Raw genomic sequence first — 13273 nt, forward strand, 5'->3', positions numbered from 1 at the left:
TATAATCATGTTATACCTGTAACTATTAAACATGAATTGAAGTTAGAAAACCTTTTGAATTATTGTTTTATTTATTTATTTATTTATTGAAGCTGGGCATGGTGGTTCATGCTATAATCCCAACTCTCTGGGAGGCTGAGGCAGGAAGATTATAAACTCAAGCCCAGACTGGGCCATTTAGTAACTCAAGAAGACCTTATCTCAAAATACAAAGTAAAAACGGGGATGTAGTTCAGTGTGAAGGTTGTGCTCCATTCCCAATGCTGGGAAAAAATTATATTTGCAGGAATCTTAGTACCACTATTCGTTCTGTATTCTGAAAAACTACACTTTTCAGTGGAAATACATTCTGCTGAGGACAGAGGCAGAAGAACTGCCACTGAGACTTGCTGCGGTGCCAAGCACTGTGTTCCCCTGTTCCATGTCCTCATGTAGCAGTCTTATCTGATAAGACTTATGATTTTGCCCTCGCCAATGAGGAAACCAAGACATGTTAGGTAGCCTCCTGGAGCCCATCTCACTTTTTTTTTTTTTTTTTTTTTTTTCCGGAACCGGGGATTGAACTCAGGCCCTTGCCCTTGCCAGGGAAGCACTTATTCCACTGAACCATTTCCCTGGTCCCCCATCTCACTTGGACAGTCAGGTTCTTCCATTCACAGCTGAGTTCTTGGGCCAATTATTTCCCTTCTCTGGGTCACAAACTAAGAGGAATAGATGACATCATAGGTCTCTTAATTTTTTTTTTTTTAATTTTACGTATTTGGTATAGGGTTTTGCTACGCAGCTCAGACTCAGTGATCCTCCTGTTTCATCCTCTTCAGTGCTGGCATTACAGGCGTACTCCTCCATGCCCAGTTTTTGTGGCTGGCTTGGTGCATCTGGGCTGGGGCTGGCACTGCATGGGTTACCTGGGATGGAAATTTGGGTCCTTGCACTTGCCTAGGCAGGCACTAAGACTGCTGAGCTATCTTCACAGCCCCCAACTTTTTGATTATATTCTATTTTAAAAATGTATTTAGTATAGGGACTATAGGGCCTCACTATGTAGATTGGACTCTTAGTCATCCTCCTGTCTTTCAGCCTCCCAAGCACTGGAGTTATAGGCACGTGCCACCACGACATTCAATCACCATCACAGCACATGCCCGGGGCAGGGGTGGCATGGCACGTACCAGGGATTGAACTTCAGTCCCTAGATCTGTCTAAACAGGCGCTTTAATCCACTGAGCTATCTGGCCAGCCCTTATACTCTTTTTTATTAGTTAAAATTGCCTTTTAACCTGTATCTTCTGCTGTATATTATTTTTAATCATAGCTATGTATAATTTTAATGCATTTATTAAATATCCAATTTACTTATTTCTTAAAATGTATGCTAAAATTACACAGAAATGTTATCAATCAGTTTTAATATATTTTCTCCTTGACTGGACGGAAAGTTTTCAGTGCACTCGTCTTTAGAAGCTACTAGCTAGGTGATCTCCACAGCCCCCTCAAGGTCTAGAAATCAGTGATTCTAGATTTTTGGGTGAGCTTTGTACCTTCTAGAAAGAAGGACATCATAATGAACATCATAATGACATGAACAAAATTTAATAAAGAAATGAGAGTCCTAGAAAATTTGGACTATAAAGTGCAGCTGAGAACTCTTGGTGAGGTAATTTTGGCAAACACAGAACCTAGCAAATTGGGAAAGAGAAGTAGGAATACAGAGAAGCAATGGAATTGTAAGCGCAATACCTGCTGTTCTCTCTCTACCACATAAAATGTAATAGAATTTGGCAGGTGTGTTTTGAGTATTATTTCTTTATTTATTCATGACAACAACTCCATGAGATAGGCACCATATTTTTTCTAGTTTGCAGAAAAGGAAATTGTTATACGAGGAGAATGAAAGGGTTCTAAACATTGAAGGCCAGCTATGAAGTGCAGAGGTGGCAGGACTCAACTGGATGTGTGTTACAATTTTGAATCGGGTCAGAGAAATGTAATGCTCTAAAATAATCACAAATAATGATTAAGACAATATAATGTAGTAGAAACCTAGACTTGAAAATACATGTCCTAGGTACTAGTTGTTATGTTTAGATTGGAAATGTCCCCCCACTTTTGGACAGGTGATCTGATGATGGGAGCACTGGAGGGTGGGCATGGCTGGAGGTAAGTCACTGGGTGTGTGACCTTCAGAAGCGTGTTCCTGTTTCTGGCTCTTTGTTTCTCTCTGTGCTTCCTGGCTGATGTGGCATGAGGAGGTTTTCTCTGTCAGGCTTGCCCCTCGTGCTGTTTCTGCCTCGGAGGCAGTCAGCAATGGACTGAACTCTCTGAAACCATAAAACATGTGAAACTCCTCCTTTAAGTTGCAGTTGTCAGGTATTTTGTCCCAATGACAGGAACATGGCTGATGCACAAGCTGGATGATTGTGGACACGTTACTATGACCTTCCTGAGTTTCAGTTTCCTCTCCAGTAAAATGAAAAAGTAAGATTCAGTGAACCTCAATGTTTTTTAGGGTTCTTCCTTTAAAAACAAGTGGTTCTCTCTCTTGGGGGTCTTCCTTACCAAAGAATTGCACATTTACCCTAATCCCTGAAAGGCTACCTGAGAGACTTGCTTACTAATGTAAAAAATTCTAAGTCCTGAATTTATTAAAGATTTCATTTGAAAATGGAACTGTATGAAAAAGTTGCTTGGAAATGACTTGGAGTGCTGGTAATAGGGTCTGTCCATGAAATAAAATGAAGAATATGCCTTCCTAGCAAATAATGCTAGGTGGTACATGATTTGCAAGTTTTGTTGTTTTGTCTTAGGAGGGCCTTAAGAATAAAGTGGCTGAGCTGGACAGATAGCACAGAGGTCTAAGCACCTGCCTGACAAGTGCAAGGACCTGGGTTCGATCCCTGGTACCACATGCCATGCCAGGCCTGCACCATGCTGGCCACCAAAACCCCATGTGATGGTACACATCTATAATCTCCGTGCTGGGGATGTGAGACACGAGGATCACTATGAATCCAAGCTGTGTAGCAAGACCTTGCACCAGAAAAAAAAAAAAAAGAATAAAGTGCCTAAAATGCTATTGATAAGGATATCATAAAAGCTTTGTATTTCTGATCAAATGCATTTATTATTATATTTAACATGATAAATAGTGAATATCATAATGCACATTTAAAAGAATATAACTAAACAGCAGGGAATGTTGGCACATGTTCTTAATCCTAGCCAAATATAGGCTGAGGCAAGGGCACCTCAAGTTCTAACTACTTGACAACTTAGCAAGACCCTGTCACTGAACATAAAAATAAAAAGAGGTAGGGATATAGTTCATTGATAGAGCACCTCTGGGTTTAATCTTCAAACAATCTATCTATCTATCTGAATTATATAGCATAATATTAATGTTACTAATTATTAATATGTTAATGTTATACATTAATATACAAGAATTTAGATATATCTTATATACATATATATACACATGAGTGTGTCTATGAGTGTCACATGCATATGTATGTGTATATACTGATTTTTAAACAAATTTAGGGTTATTCATATTCAAATGTGAGTTAGGATGGTCTAGTATGAGTTTTCAAATTAGAAGAAAAATTGAATTACAAGATGATATAAATTTGCCATCAAGGTGGTAGATATAATTTGCTATAAAAAAATCACCAGAGAATGCAATCAGTGCCAACTGGGTAGGAGTCTCATGAACAAGAAGACATCTGAGCTAAGTTAGATCATGTGGCTTTACATTGGTGTGAGAAACAAGGTAATTTTGGGTAAGACAGAGGTGAAGCAGATGTAGCAATGGGACGTGCATAATTAACCATCTCTGGAGTAAGCTACTCAGTGAGACTCTCCCTCCATTCCTCTGTTTTCTCTACCTCATCAGGAATTTCATGTACTGTCTCAGAATTTTCCCACTGGCCCCACAAGCTAATCACTATTTTGCCCCCTAATTTCTGATAGGAAGATTATCCTTGCCCTAAAGATTTGTCTTAAGGCCCAAGTTATTAGTGGATGGAGAAACATGTAAAAAAAAACTGAAGTCTTCTAAAATTTTAAAAAGATAAATGGTCAATTTTGAGAATAGAAATGATTTAATTCTTTGTTCTTCAGTGGTTCATACGGGACAGTGCTGAAAAGTGGAAAGACGTTTAACTTAGATAAAATGTACATCTCTGACTGTTAATGTTTCACATCATGTGCATCAATGTTAGGCTTTGTAAAATGTTGGCAAACACTAGTTTTGGATGTATCATGTTTCTACTACTCAAATTTTAATTGATAACTCTATGGGAGTTTTATGGAATGTTCAGAAAGATGTCCAACTGAGATGAGCCAATACAGAAGTTCTCAGTCTGGGATAAGTTGTTTTCTGCCCCAACGCCCAAAACAGCTCTTAATAAAATTTCATAATATCACCCTTTTCCAACATTGATCCTGAACTTCAGCAACGCTTGGAAACGTGGACCGTGGCTGCCACAGGCAAATTTCTTCTAGAAAGAAACAGGGTTTCACTTCCAAGACTGTCAAATCATGAGCTTTCACAATAGCACAAAGATTCCCTCTATTGTTGTGTCTCATAGAACTCATGCCTGTAGCTTGAAAATAGAAGTCTTTGGTGTAGGCATTTGCTTGTTTGACAGTTCTGCTCTAAATTTTGAAACTAGTGGTATTGTGAAGTGCCTGCCTGACAACGGTGTACCAGAGCTTAGTCATGCAAAATAATTACTGTTCACAGTTCCTTAGCTGAAGTCAATAACACCCTGCAAAACACAACATAATGCCGAGATCTAAAGGTACTAAATCAAAACCGAGAAAAAGAAGAATTTTGAACAAGTTCAGCAGGGAAAAAAATAGATTCTACAAGGATTTACCTAGTGATTTCTCTCTGCCCATGGAAAGCTGTAATCATTCTAAGAGAGGCACTGTGCTAGAAACATTAATGAGTTTTATTAGTTTATTCTGGTAATTGTAAGCAGGAATCCTACATGATATCAAAGAAACAAAAGCAATTATAGAGAGAGCAAATAAGTGTACTGTGTCTGCTTCCTGAACTTGAAATATTTTCAGGTTTTATTCCATGAATTTAGTCTTTTAAAGCTACTAATACATCACTCCATCCAGAAGAGGGTTGATTACATTATTTAATATATATATATATATATATATATTGTTTTGGGACTGAGGTGGTCAAGTACCCTCCCTGGCCCTTGGTAGGGTGCACCAATCCCTGGAGTGGTTCATCCTGGAAAGGTTCTAATTAGTCCCATAAATGATAATTCCATCCACATGTTGTCTGAAACCTTTAGAGGGAATCCTGGCAAGACTGGGTATTGCCACCTGGCCGCATGATTGAAAAGAATAATCTCTTACATTTAAGAACACCCCCCTTCTTGAACACATAAGGAAATAGACAACAATATCTACTTTTCCCCTAGAAGAGGCAAAAACGTAGGTATAAACTAGCATTTCTCCTCTAGACCCTATTTGTTTATTTACAGTGCTTTGACCTGCTTACAGCACTTTAAATTCAACATTAAAGGTAGCATTACTCTAAGTATTTCAGGCTGAGGTTCTTGCCACCTTTCATAAAATCCATGGATTTTTAAAAGTTCATTTTATTTTAGCGATAAAATTTGTATATGGTGAAACGCAAATCAAGAACACATGTCAGGGAACTTTGACAAATGCATACTCCCAGGGGATCCATACCCTGAATATTTGCATCATTCCAGAAAGTTCTTTTATGGTTCTGCTGTGATCTGAATGTCTGTGTTTCTCCAAAATCCATGTTGAATACTGATCTCCATTGTGGTACTACTGCAAGTGGGGCCTTTGGAGAAGTATCTAAGTCATGAATGGCATTAGTGCTAAATCTTTTTCATTGGGGTCAAGAATTGTATCATTTTCCTTTTCTGTTCTTGTTGCAACTCCTTTGGCCTCTTGGCAGGAATTAAGTTCAGAGTTTATTTCACAACTTAGCACGAATTTCAAGCTGCTCCAGATCTGTGTCTATGTATAGAATAGGAAAAATAAGTACTCCCTTATAAGATTCTCGAGAGAAATAAGCAATTAACATACATTTTAAAAGTATGTTGTAATTCTACAATAACAGCAGCTAATGTTTAGAACATTGCTTTTTTTTTGTTCACTTCTTGTTTTGCTTAAACTTAAGACAGATTCTTATGTATTTTTACTGAAATCCCCAAGTAGGGCTTTCACGCTTGGATTGCCCAGGTGCTTATTCTGTTAATTTAGAGAAAACACAAAGGTCCAAGTCACCTGAGAAAGGTGAAAGGCACCTGTTTTCCACCCACTTACAAAGGCTGGCCCGGCAGCAATGGCGATCTTTTCTGGTATTTCTCCTTCATCTTCTTTAAAAACGCAGGAACTGCGGTATTCGTAATGCTTTGTTCTCCAGATATTTCTGCTCCCCTCTTTGCAACAAGCAGCTTTCTGTCCTGTCATGGCAGCTATTCCTCCTAAATGACCTTTGCACTCCTCACCCTTAAAACAATAACCTTTGAAACTGTTAATATTTACTGGGGGATCACACCACTTGAAAGATGAATTGAGTTTCTCTGAAAGATTTTTTTACTGGGATTAAAATGGTGATAAGCAAGTTCGAAAATCTGAATCATCACTAAAACAACTGGAACAACTCTAAGAGCTTATGATGAAGATGTGTAGAAAGTGTTGATTCTTTCGGTCTTTTCCTTGTTCCTATTTACTGTATGCTCCATCATTGCTAGTTCTAAATTGAGATTTTTTTTTCTTTCTGCAAGTTTAATGGCAGCTTACTTTTTATTTTAGCCTTTGTGTTTATTATATTTTCAGTTGCTTGAGGGCAACATTTGATGAAACTTACCTTAGATTTAGATTTTAACGTGAAGCCAAACACTTTGCCTTCACTTAGTGTTTACTGAATTAAATTTATTAGAGGACTGATACCATATCAGACAGTTATATGTGTACACACAAAATGGCAATAGCTGTTAAGAATTAGTATAAGAGGAGCACTTTTATTGACTGGTTAAGTTTGAACGTATTTGATAATTAAATTATTAGATGACGTGCTAGAGCTGTTCGGGTAGCATTCTGCAGAAAACATTTTAAAATAATAGCTCTCCTGTAATTTTTTCTGTAATCATAAGCCTTTGGCTGTTTCACTTCATAACAAGTAAAAGCATTTTATTTTATTTTATTTTATTTATTTATTTTTTAGTAAAAGCATTTTAAATCGCTTCAGTACTACACTCTCTTGGAGGGAATTCTAAACAGCTCATCTCAGCTCAAGATTTGTGTTATTCCTGTTCATGTCACATCCGGGTTGCAGTTTATAGAGAGGGGAAGCCATGAAGTTCAAAAAAGACACAAATGTAACTTCTTGATTTTCTTATTGTTTTGTGAAACACAAACCTAGAAAAATAAGCCAGGAGGATTCCCTAAGATACAACAGGGGTAAAATTAGGACCCTCCTCCCAAAGAAGCTCACCTAAAAACATGTGGAAAACATGTGAGATATATTACCGGGAAGGAAATGAAACAAATTTATCTGTTTTGTTAACATGAATTCTTAAAACTGTTCAGGTAAAACCACGGAAGATAGACCCATACGTATTAGTGTGAGAATTGTAAGGTCCAGAAGGTTTGGAGTAGGCTGATTCTGGATATTGGTATTAAGCATGCCTTTCTAAAACTCTCCTCTGTGTTCCCCTGAACACAACGTAACTTGCCACAGCGCAGGGAAAGGGAAGTTTGTCGAAAAGGAACTTCTATCAGTGACTTCTACCCTGTGATCCCTACTTTTACAAAGCTTTTCCTTTTCTCTTTAAACTTGTACAATTCAGTATGACGATCTTTGCTGCGTCACCCTTCCGCCTTCCTCCTCTCACAGGGTCTCCGCGGAAATTTGGAGGATACAAAGTCCGAAACCCGCAGCGCAAGTCTCCGCCCAGGGCGGAGCCGAGTTTGCGAGGGTCGGAAAAAGGCCGGGGCGGGGCCATCTGGGGGCGGGGCGGGGCCATCTGGGGGCGGGACCGGGACCATCTGGGGGCGGGGCGGGGCCATCTGGGGGCGGGACCGGGACCATCTGGGGGCGGGGCGGGGCCATCTGGGGGCGGGGCCGGGCCATCGGGGGCGGGGCCGGGCCATCTGGGGCAGGGCCGGGGACAGCTGGGGCGGGCCCCGGGAAACAGGACAACAGCGCGGAAAGAGCGAGGGGGCGGTGCCGCGCCGCGCCCCGCTCTTCCTCAGCCAAATTCCCCTCCGCGCCGCAGGCGGTGGCAGAGGCAGTCTGTTCCTTGTGCATTGGACTCCGCAGGTGCTCGTGGTGAGGCTGCGGGCGTGGGGACCGGTGGGCGGCAGGTGTAGGGCTTCGAGCATTTCTCAACGGCTTTGGGGTAGCTAGTGCTAGGTAGCTGAAGTCTTCCTGTTTCTCTGACTCCAGGAACAAAATTTGAGAGAATGAGACCTTTCGTGGGAGTGAGTTCCTCACTCCCCCACCCCCAAGCCAAAGTAGCCTTTCCTTTGGAAGAGGTCCCTTGAGCTTTCAGGGGAGTAAAAAGTGCTTGCTGCTTGGAGCAGCACAGGTTTGAGCAATTATCCCAGCTGCAGGCGAGGAGTCCTGCAGTTTTGCACCTACCGAAGGTCAGAATTTGCTCTTCTTCACTTAGATAGGCGAGAGAAACATTGATACATTTTTAAAATAAGGGTGATGATAATATTAGGTAACAGCGCAAGAGGACGTGCAGGGCTCTGCTAGTGCTGTGAGATCTTATTACGGTCAGATGAGTGGAGATCTAGGATGCCGTCAGCTGGAGGCTTTGCCTGGGTGCCCCTCTCCATCTCCCCTGCCCCCAGTATGGAGGAGGAAGCCCTGAGGTCCATGGAGTAAAGGAGAAAGTGCTCCTTGTTTGGGAGCAAAAGACTGCCATAGTTGTTGTGGGGAAGAGACGATGCCCGCAGGCATCCTGGCCCTCTGGCTTTCCTTCGAAGTCTTGAGGCTTCTAGCTAGTTTGAGCACCACATTTATTTTCTCCAAATGAGTCCCAAGTGGGCTGTTAGCGCTGTTAGAGGAGCACGAGGAAAGGGCCCCAGGAACAGTACTGAAGCCAGAATGCCCCAGTCTCAGTCTCTGTGAACTCCAGGCCTGGGCCACCCTTTGTTCTGAGAGATGCGTGCCTTCCTAGGAATTAGGGAGATATTGTGGTCATTGTGCTCTGTGGTTTCCAAAATAAGGATTTACTTGTGCTGACCACCTTCATTCCTTTTGAAAAATGGCCATTAGTCCAAATTGGAGTGTGCCAGGCCAGTAGAGTTCTCCCAAGTTTTAGCCTGGAGTTTTTCCAGCACAGACCTCTGAAGAAGTTTCACTTTAGCACGGTTCCCTGGGACCACCAGCATGGAGCTGTGGCACCTCCTGTGCCCACGCCCTCCTAGAAGACCTAGTATGCAACCACGGCCATCCCTAGCAGCAGCAAGGCTACGAATTGCCTTTTTTCTCCATCTCATGTGTAGCGCAAGTTTCAGACGGTACAGCATTGCCGAGTCATAGCCTTCGGCTGCGTGCCCAGAGTTCCCTCCTTTCACAACGTTGATAGAGGCAAAATGACTCTCAGAACAAAAGAACTTTGCGCCTTTTGACCGAGAGTTTGAGAAAGAGTTGCTCAATCAAGAAATTGAAAACCCTGCTGCAATAGAGACCGTGGGACTCCAAACAAACAAGGCGGGAATAGATTTTGACAAGAAAAGGCTGCTGAGGAAGAAATCAGTCTCCTTAGCTTGATGGCAGGAGGCCTACGAGCAGCACCTTTGAGGACAGTGGCCTCTTGTCTCAGTCCCTCCACTGTGAATTTGGGCAGTAGCGCACAGTCCCCGTCTCTGCACCTGAGTTTTCTATGTTGATTAAAGTTGTAGACAAATAGTATTTGTGCTGCTACTTTAGGAGTTTTCAGATCAAGGGAGATACAAAGCGTAGGAAAGCTTTCTGCAAGCTGACATTGGGTCCTCTGTGCCTGGAACAGTGCCCAGGTAGGGGTTGATTGATTTATTTACCAAACACTCCTAATACCACTTTCAAGGTTCAGTGTTTTTGAAAGCACTTTACACTAAATTGCTCAATATGCACCAGAATCCTGTAGGGCAGGATTTATCCTTATTTTACAGGTAAAGTAACTGGGCCTTCGAAAAGTTAAATTGCAGCTTATAAATGTCAGTGTGGAGAGCCACACGGGGTGTAGTCTTCCTCCAGAGTTTGTGTGGACCTGACATGGAAACTGTGTCCTCTTAAAGGACCTTTGGCTCTTTGGCAGGGAGTTTGGGCAGATAGGTAAAGATACTCCTTTTGATGTCACCCAATGAATGTATAATGAATGGAGACATCACTGTACAATATAATTCATCATTGTAATCATTTATTTTGTATACTTTATAAACAAGTGTCCTGGTTTTTTGCCTTTCTTTATATTCATTCTCTCTCTCTCTCTCTCTCTCTCTCTCTCTCTCTCTCTCTCTGTTCAACTACTGTACTATCTTATACTTCCTGGAGCCCCTTTCTGGCAGAAAGCTTTCAATAAACATTTTTTTCTTACTGCAGTGCTTAGTCATAATAATGGCTGTGTTTCTGTATAAATAAATTGCCATGAGCTTATAGCTTTTGAAGAAACAAAATCCAGACCAACATCCTCTTAGCCTTTGCTAAGAATGACCCTTAGTGTTCTGGCCTTTTCTGCTCGTCGTGTGTACCTGCTCCTGTGACCCGCCCCCGTACCTGGCTGTTGTCGTGGGGAGATGGGACATGGACCCACAGAGTATGGTATCACGGGTTGATGTTGGCCTCTCTCCCCAAGTCACAGGCTTGACAAGCTCAGCCTTGTTCTTGATGTCTCAGACTCTCTCCTTGATAAGGTCTCCTAGAAAGCCTTCCGTGTCTTTGTTTCTCAGCTGCTAATGTCTTTGTATGCTTTTCTCACTAACAGATCTGGAAGGCTTCCTCTTTTTTCCTTCTCTTTCACTATCAATTTCCAGTGAAAAACAGAATGGTTTGGATTTCTGTTCTATCACTAAGTAAATTTTATTCTGGGAGCAATAGCACAGATCGTTTTCATTTTAAAATTATTAACTAGGAAATTCCCTACTTGCTAAACTTCCTAAATTTTTGAAAATTAGCATCCCTGCTATATTTCTTCGGATCTCTAACCAAAGGCATAGGCCTTGGAATCCTTTATTAAACTAATTAAACTTACATGAGCCCTGAAAGATAGTGCCATTTGTTCACGACTTAAGCCCCCTCAGTAATAGAACAAGAGCAGATATATGTTACTAAAATTATTATCTTGCACTGAGAACTAATTCAATATATAGTATTTTCAACACTATGAACTTGTGGAGGTGGATTAATTTGCTGTCATATGAGAGAGTCTTTTTTTTATCCAGATAAAAAAAATATTAGGAAAAGTGTGTCCATACTTAACATGTACAGATTCTTCTTACCATTCCCTTAATATAATATGGGAACTATTTACTTAGTGTTCCCATTATTAGGTATTATAGTTATTTAGAGATGATTTAAAGTTCAGAAGGATGTGCATAAATTATATACAAATATTACACTATTTTGAGTTGTTTGACTTCCCAATTGATTGCATAAATTATATACAAATGCCGTGCTATTTTATACAAAGGATTTGTATATACGCAGATGTTGTCACTCACGGGAGAGTCCTGGAACCACAAGACACTGAGGGACGACTCTATATAGTTTTTATTTGCTTCAATCCAGGGAATACGTGCTTAGCCAAAGGAAATAAATATTAGAGTTTACTAGGAGCCTTTGCTTTCTTTATTTTTTATTTTTATTTATTTATTTATTTTTGGTGGAACCGGGGATTGAACTCAGGCCCTTGCGCTTGCCAGGGAAGTGCTAATTGTTCCGAGCCATCTTCCCAGCAATGGGAATGACAGTACCAACCTCACTAGCGTATTAGAAAGGGGAAAGAAGAAAGCAGAAGTAGGGTGTCCAGGCGGGCCAGCTGTACAGTGAGTGTCCTGTCTATTGTAGCTAAATCAGAGCTTAGTGGAATGAGGCTGTTGAGGTGAGCATGTCTCATGAAGGGGAGTGTACGGTGTGTTAGCATGTGGGCTGTGAGGTCAGAGACGTACATTTGTGTCTCGTCTTGGCTGCTTAACATCTTGGGTTCATGATTTCTCTAGCTGGGAAGACTATAGTTACGAGGATTAAAGTATTATAGTACTGTGATTATGATGGTGTCGCCCAGGAGTTTGTCACAGTTAGACGCTTGGAAAAGTCATATAAGATTAAATATGCATCCTTATGGATGGTGTTTGTATCACAGTCAACAGCAGCACAGACAACTATATGACGAGTAATTTATATATATATCTCACAAAATATAATGACTTTTTTTTCTTGAGGTACCAGGGATTGAACTTGGGACCTTCTGCTTGCCAGGCAGGAGCTTATGCCACTGAGCCCTAATATAATGGCCCTAATATACGTCTTTTTATTTAAAATTGTGTTTCAGTATAAGATATGTTACCATTAATCCTTGAATTACCTTCCCTTGTTTTTTGTTTTTTTTTCCTTTTGTATTTTTAGAGAAGGGTCTACAGGGTGTTCAGGGTCTCACTGCTAGATTGAACTCATAATGATCCACCTGTTTACAGCCTCCCAAGAGCTGGGATTACAGGCATGTGCCACCATGCCCAGTCTCAATTTTGTGTTTTTACTTTTTATTTCATTTTTTATTCTTTTTTAAAATTTTTTGGTGGCATCAGGAATCAAACTCAGGACCTTGTACTTGGAAGGAAAGACACTTATTCCACTGAGCTATCTCCCCAGGTCCCTCCCCTTGCTTTTGACATACTCATTCCATTGTTGCCACTTTCTGAGGCATTTCTGGAAGTCCTCTTTCATGAGGGTCTGATTGTGCTGTTGTGGCTGCCTCAGTGTCCTGAATCAGTTTAAAGCATTTACCTTTCATGGATATTTTGACTTTGAGGCAGAGTCAGCGTTCTCCCGGTGATAGAGATGGTGAATAAGAAGAGAGGGAAATACCATATTTTTTTAACCATAATGTTTTTATTGGACAGAAATAGCCAGAAACTTTTGATCATTGAGAGATGATCTAAAAATACAGTGAATGCTTAAATAAAAGATTGATTGCAGTACAAGACACATTGCCACAAGTCTACCTCGGTATACGCAAACTACCCCCCCTTATTTCAAATACTCCTTTCCGTT

At 40.8% G+C, this 13273-nt stretch overlaps 1 protein-coding gene across 1 annotated transcript in view; it reads left to right on the forward strand.

The window, feature by feature from the left end:
- Positions 1-7860: 7860 nt before the first annotated feature.
- Mgst1 (microsomal glutathione S-transferase 1) overlaps positions 7861-13273 on the forward strand; it is a 24422-nt gene continuing 19009 nt past the window's right edge. The window contains exons 1-2 of the mRNA XM_023709470.1: positions 7861-7999; positions 9630-9736. Coding sequence (XP_023565238.1) covers positions 7861-7999; positions 9630-9736 — 246 coding nt within the window. The remainder of the gene's footprint in view (positions 8000-9629; positions 9737-13273) is intronic.

The sequence above is a fragment of the Octodon degus genome, unplaced genomic scaffold (genome assembly GCF_000260255.1).
Source record: "Octodon degus isolate 3935 unplaced genomic scaffold, OctDeg1.0 scaffold00012, whole genome shotgun sequence".
Lineage (NCBI taxonomy): Eukaryota > Metazoa > Chordata > Mammalia > Rodentia > Octodontidae > Octodon > Octodon degus.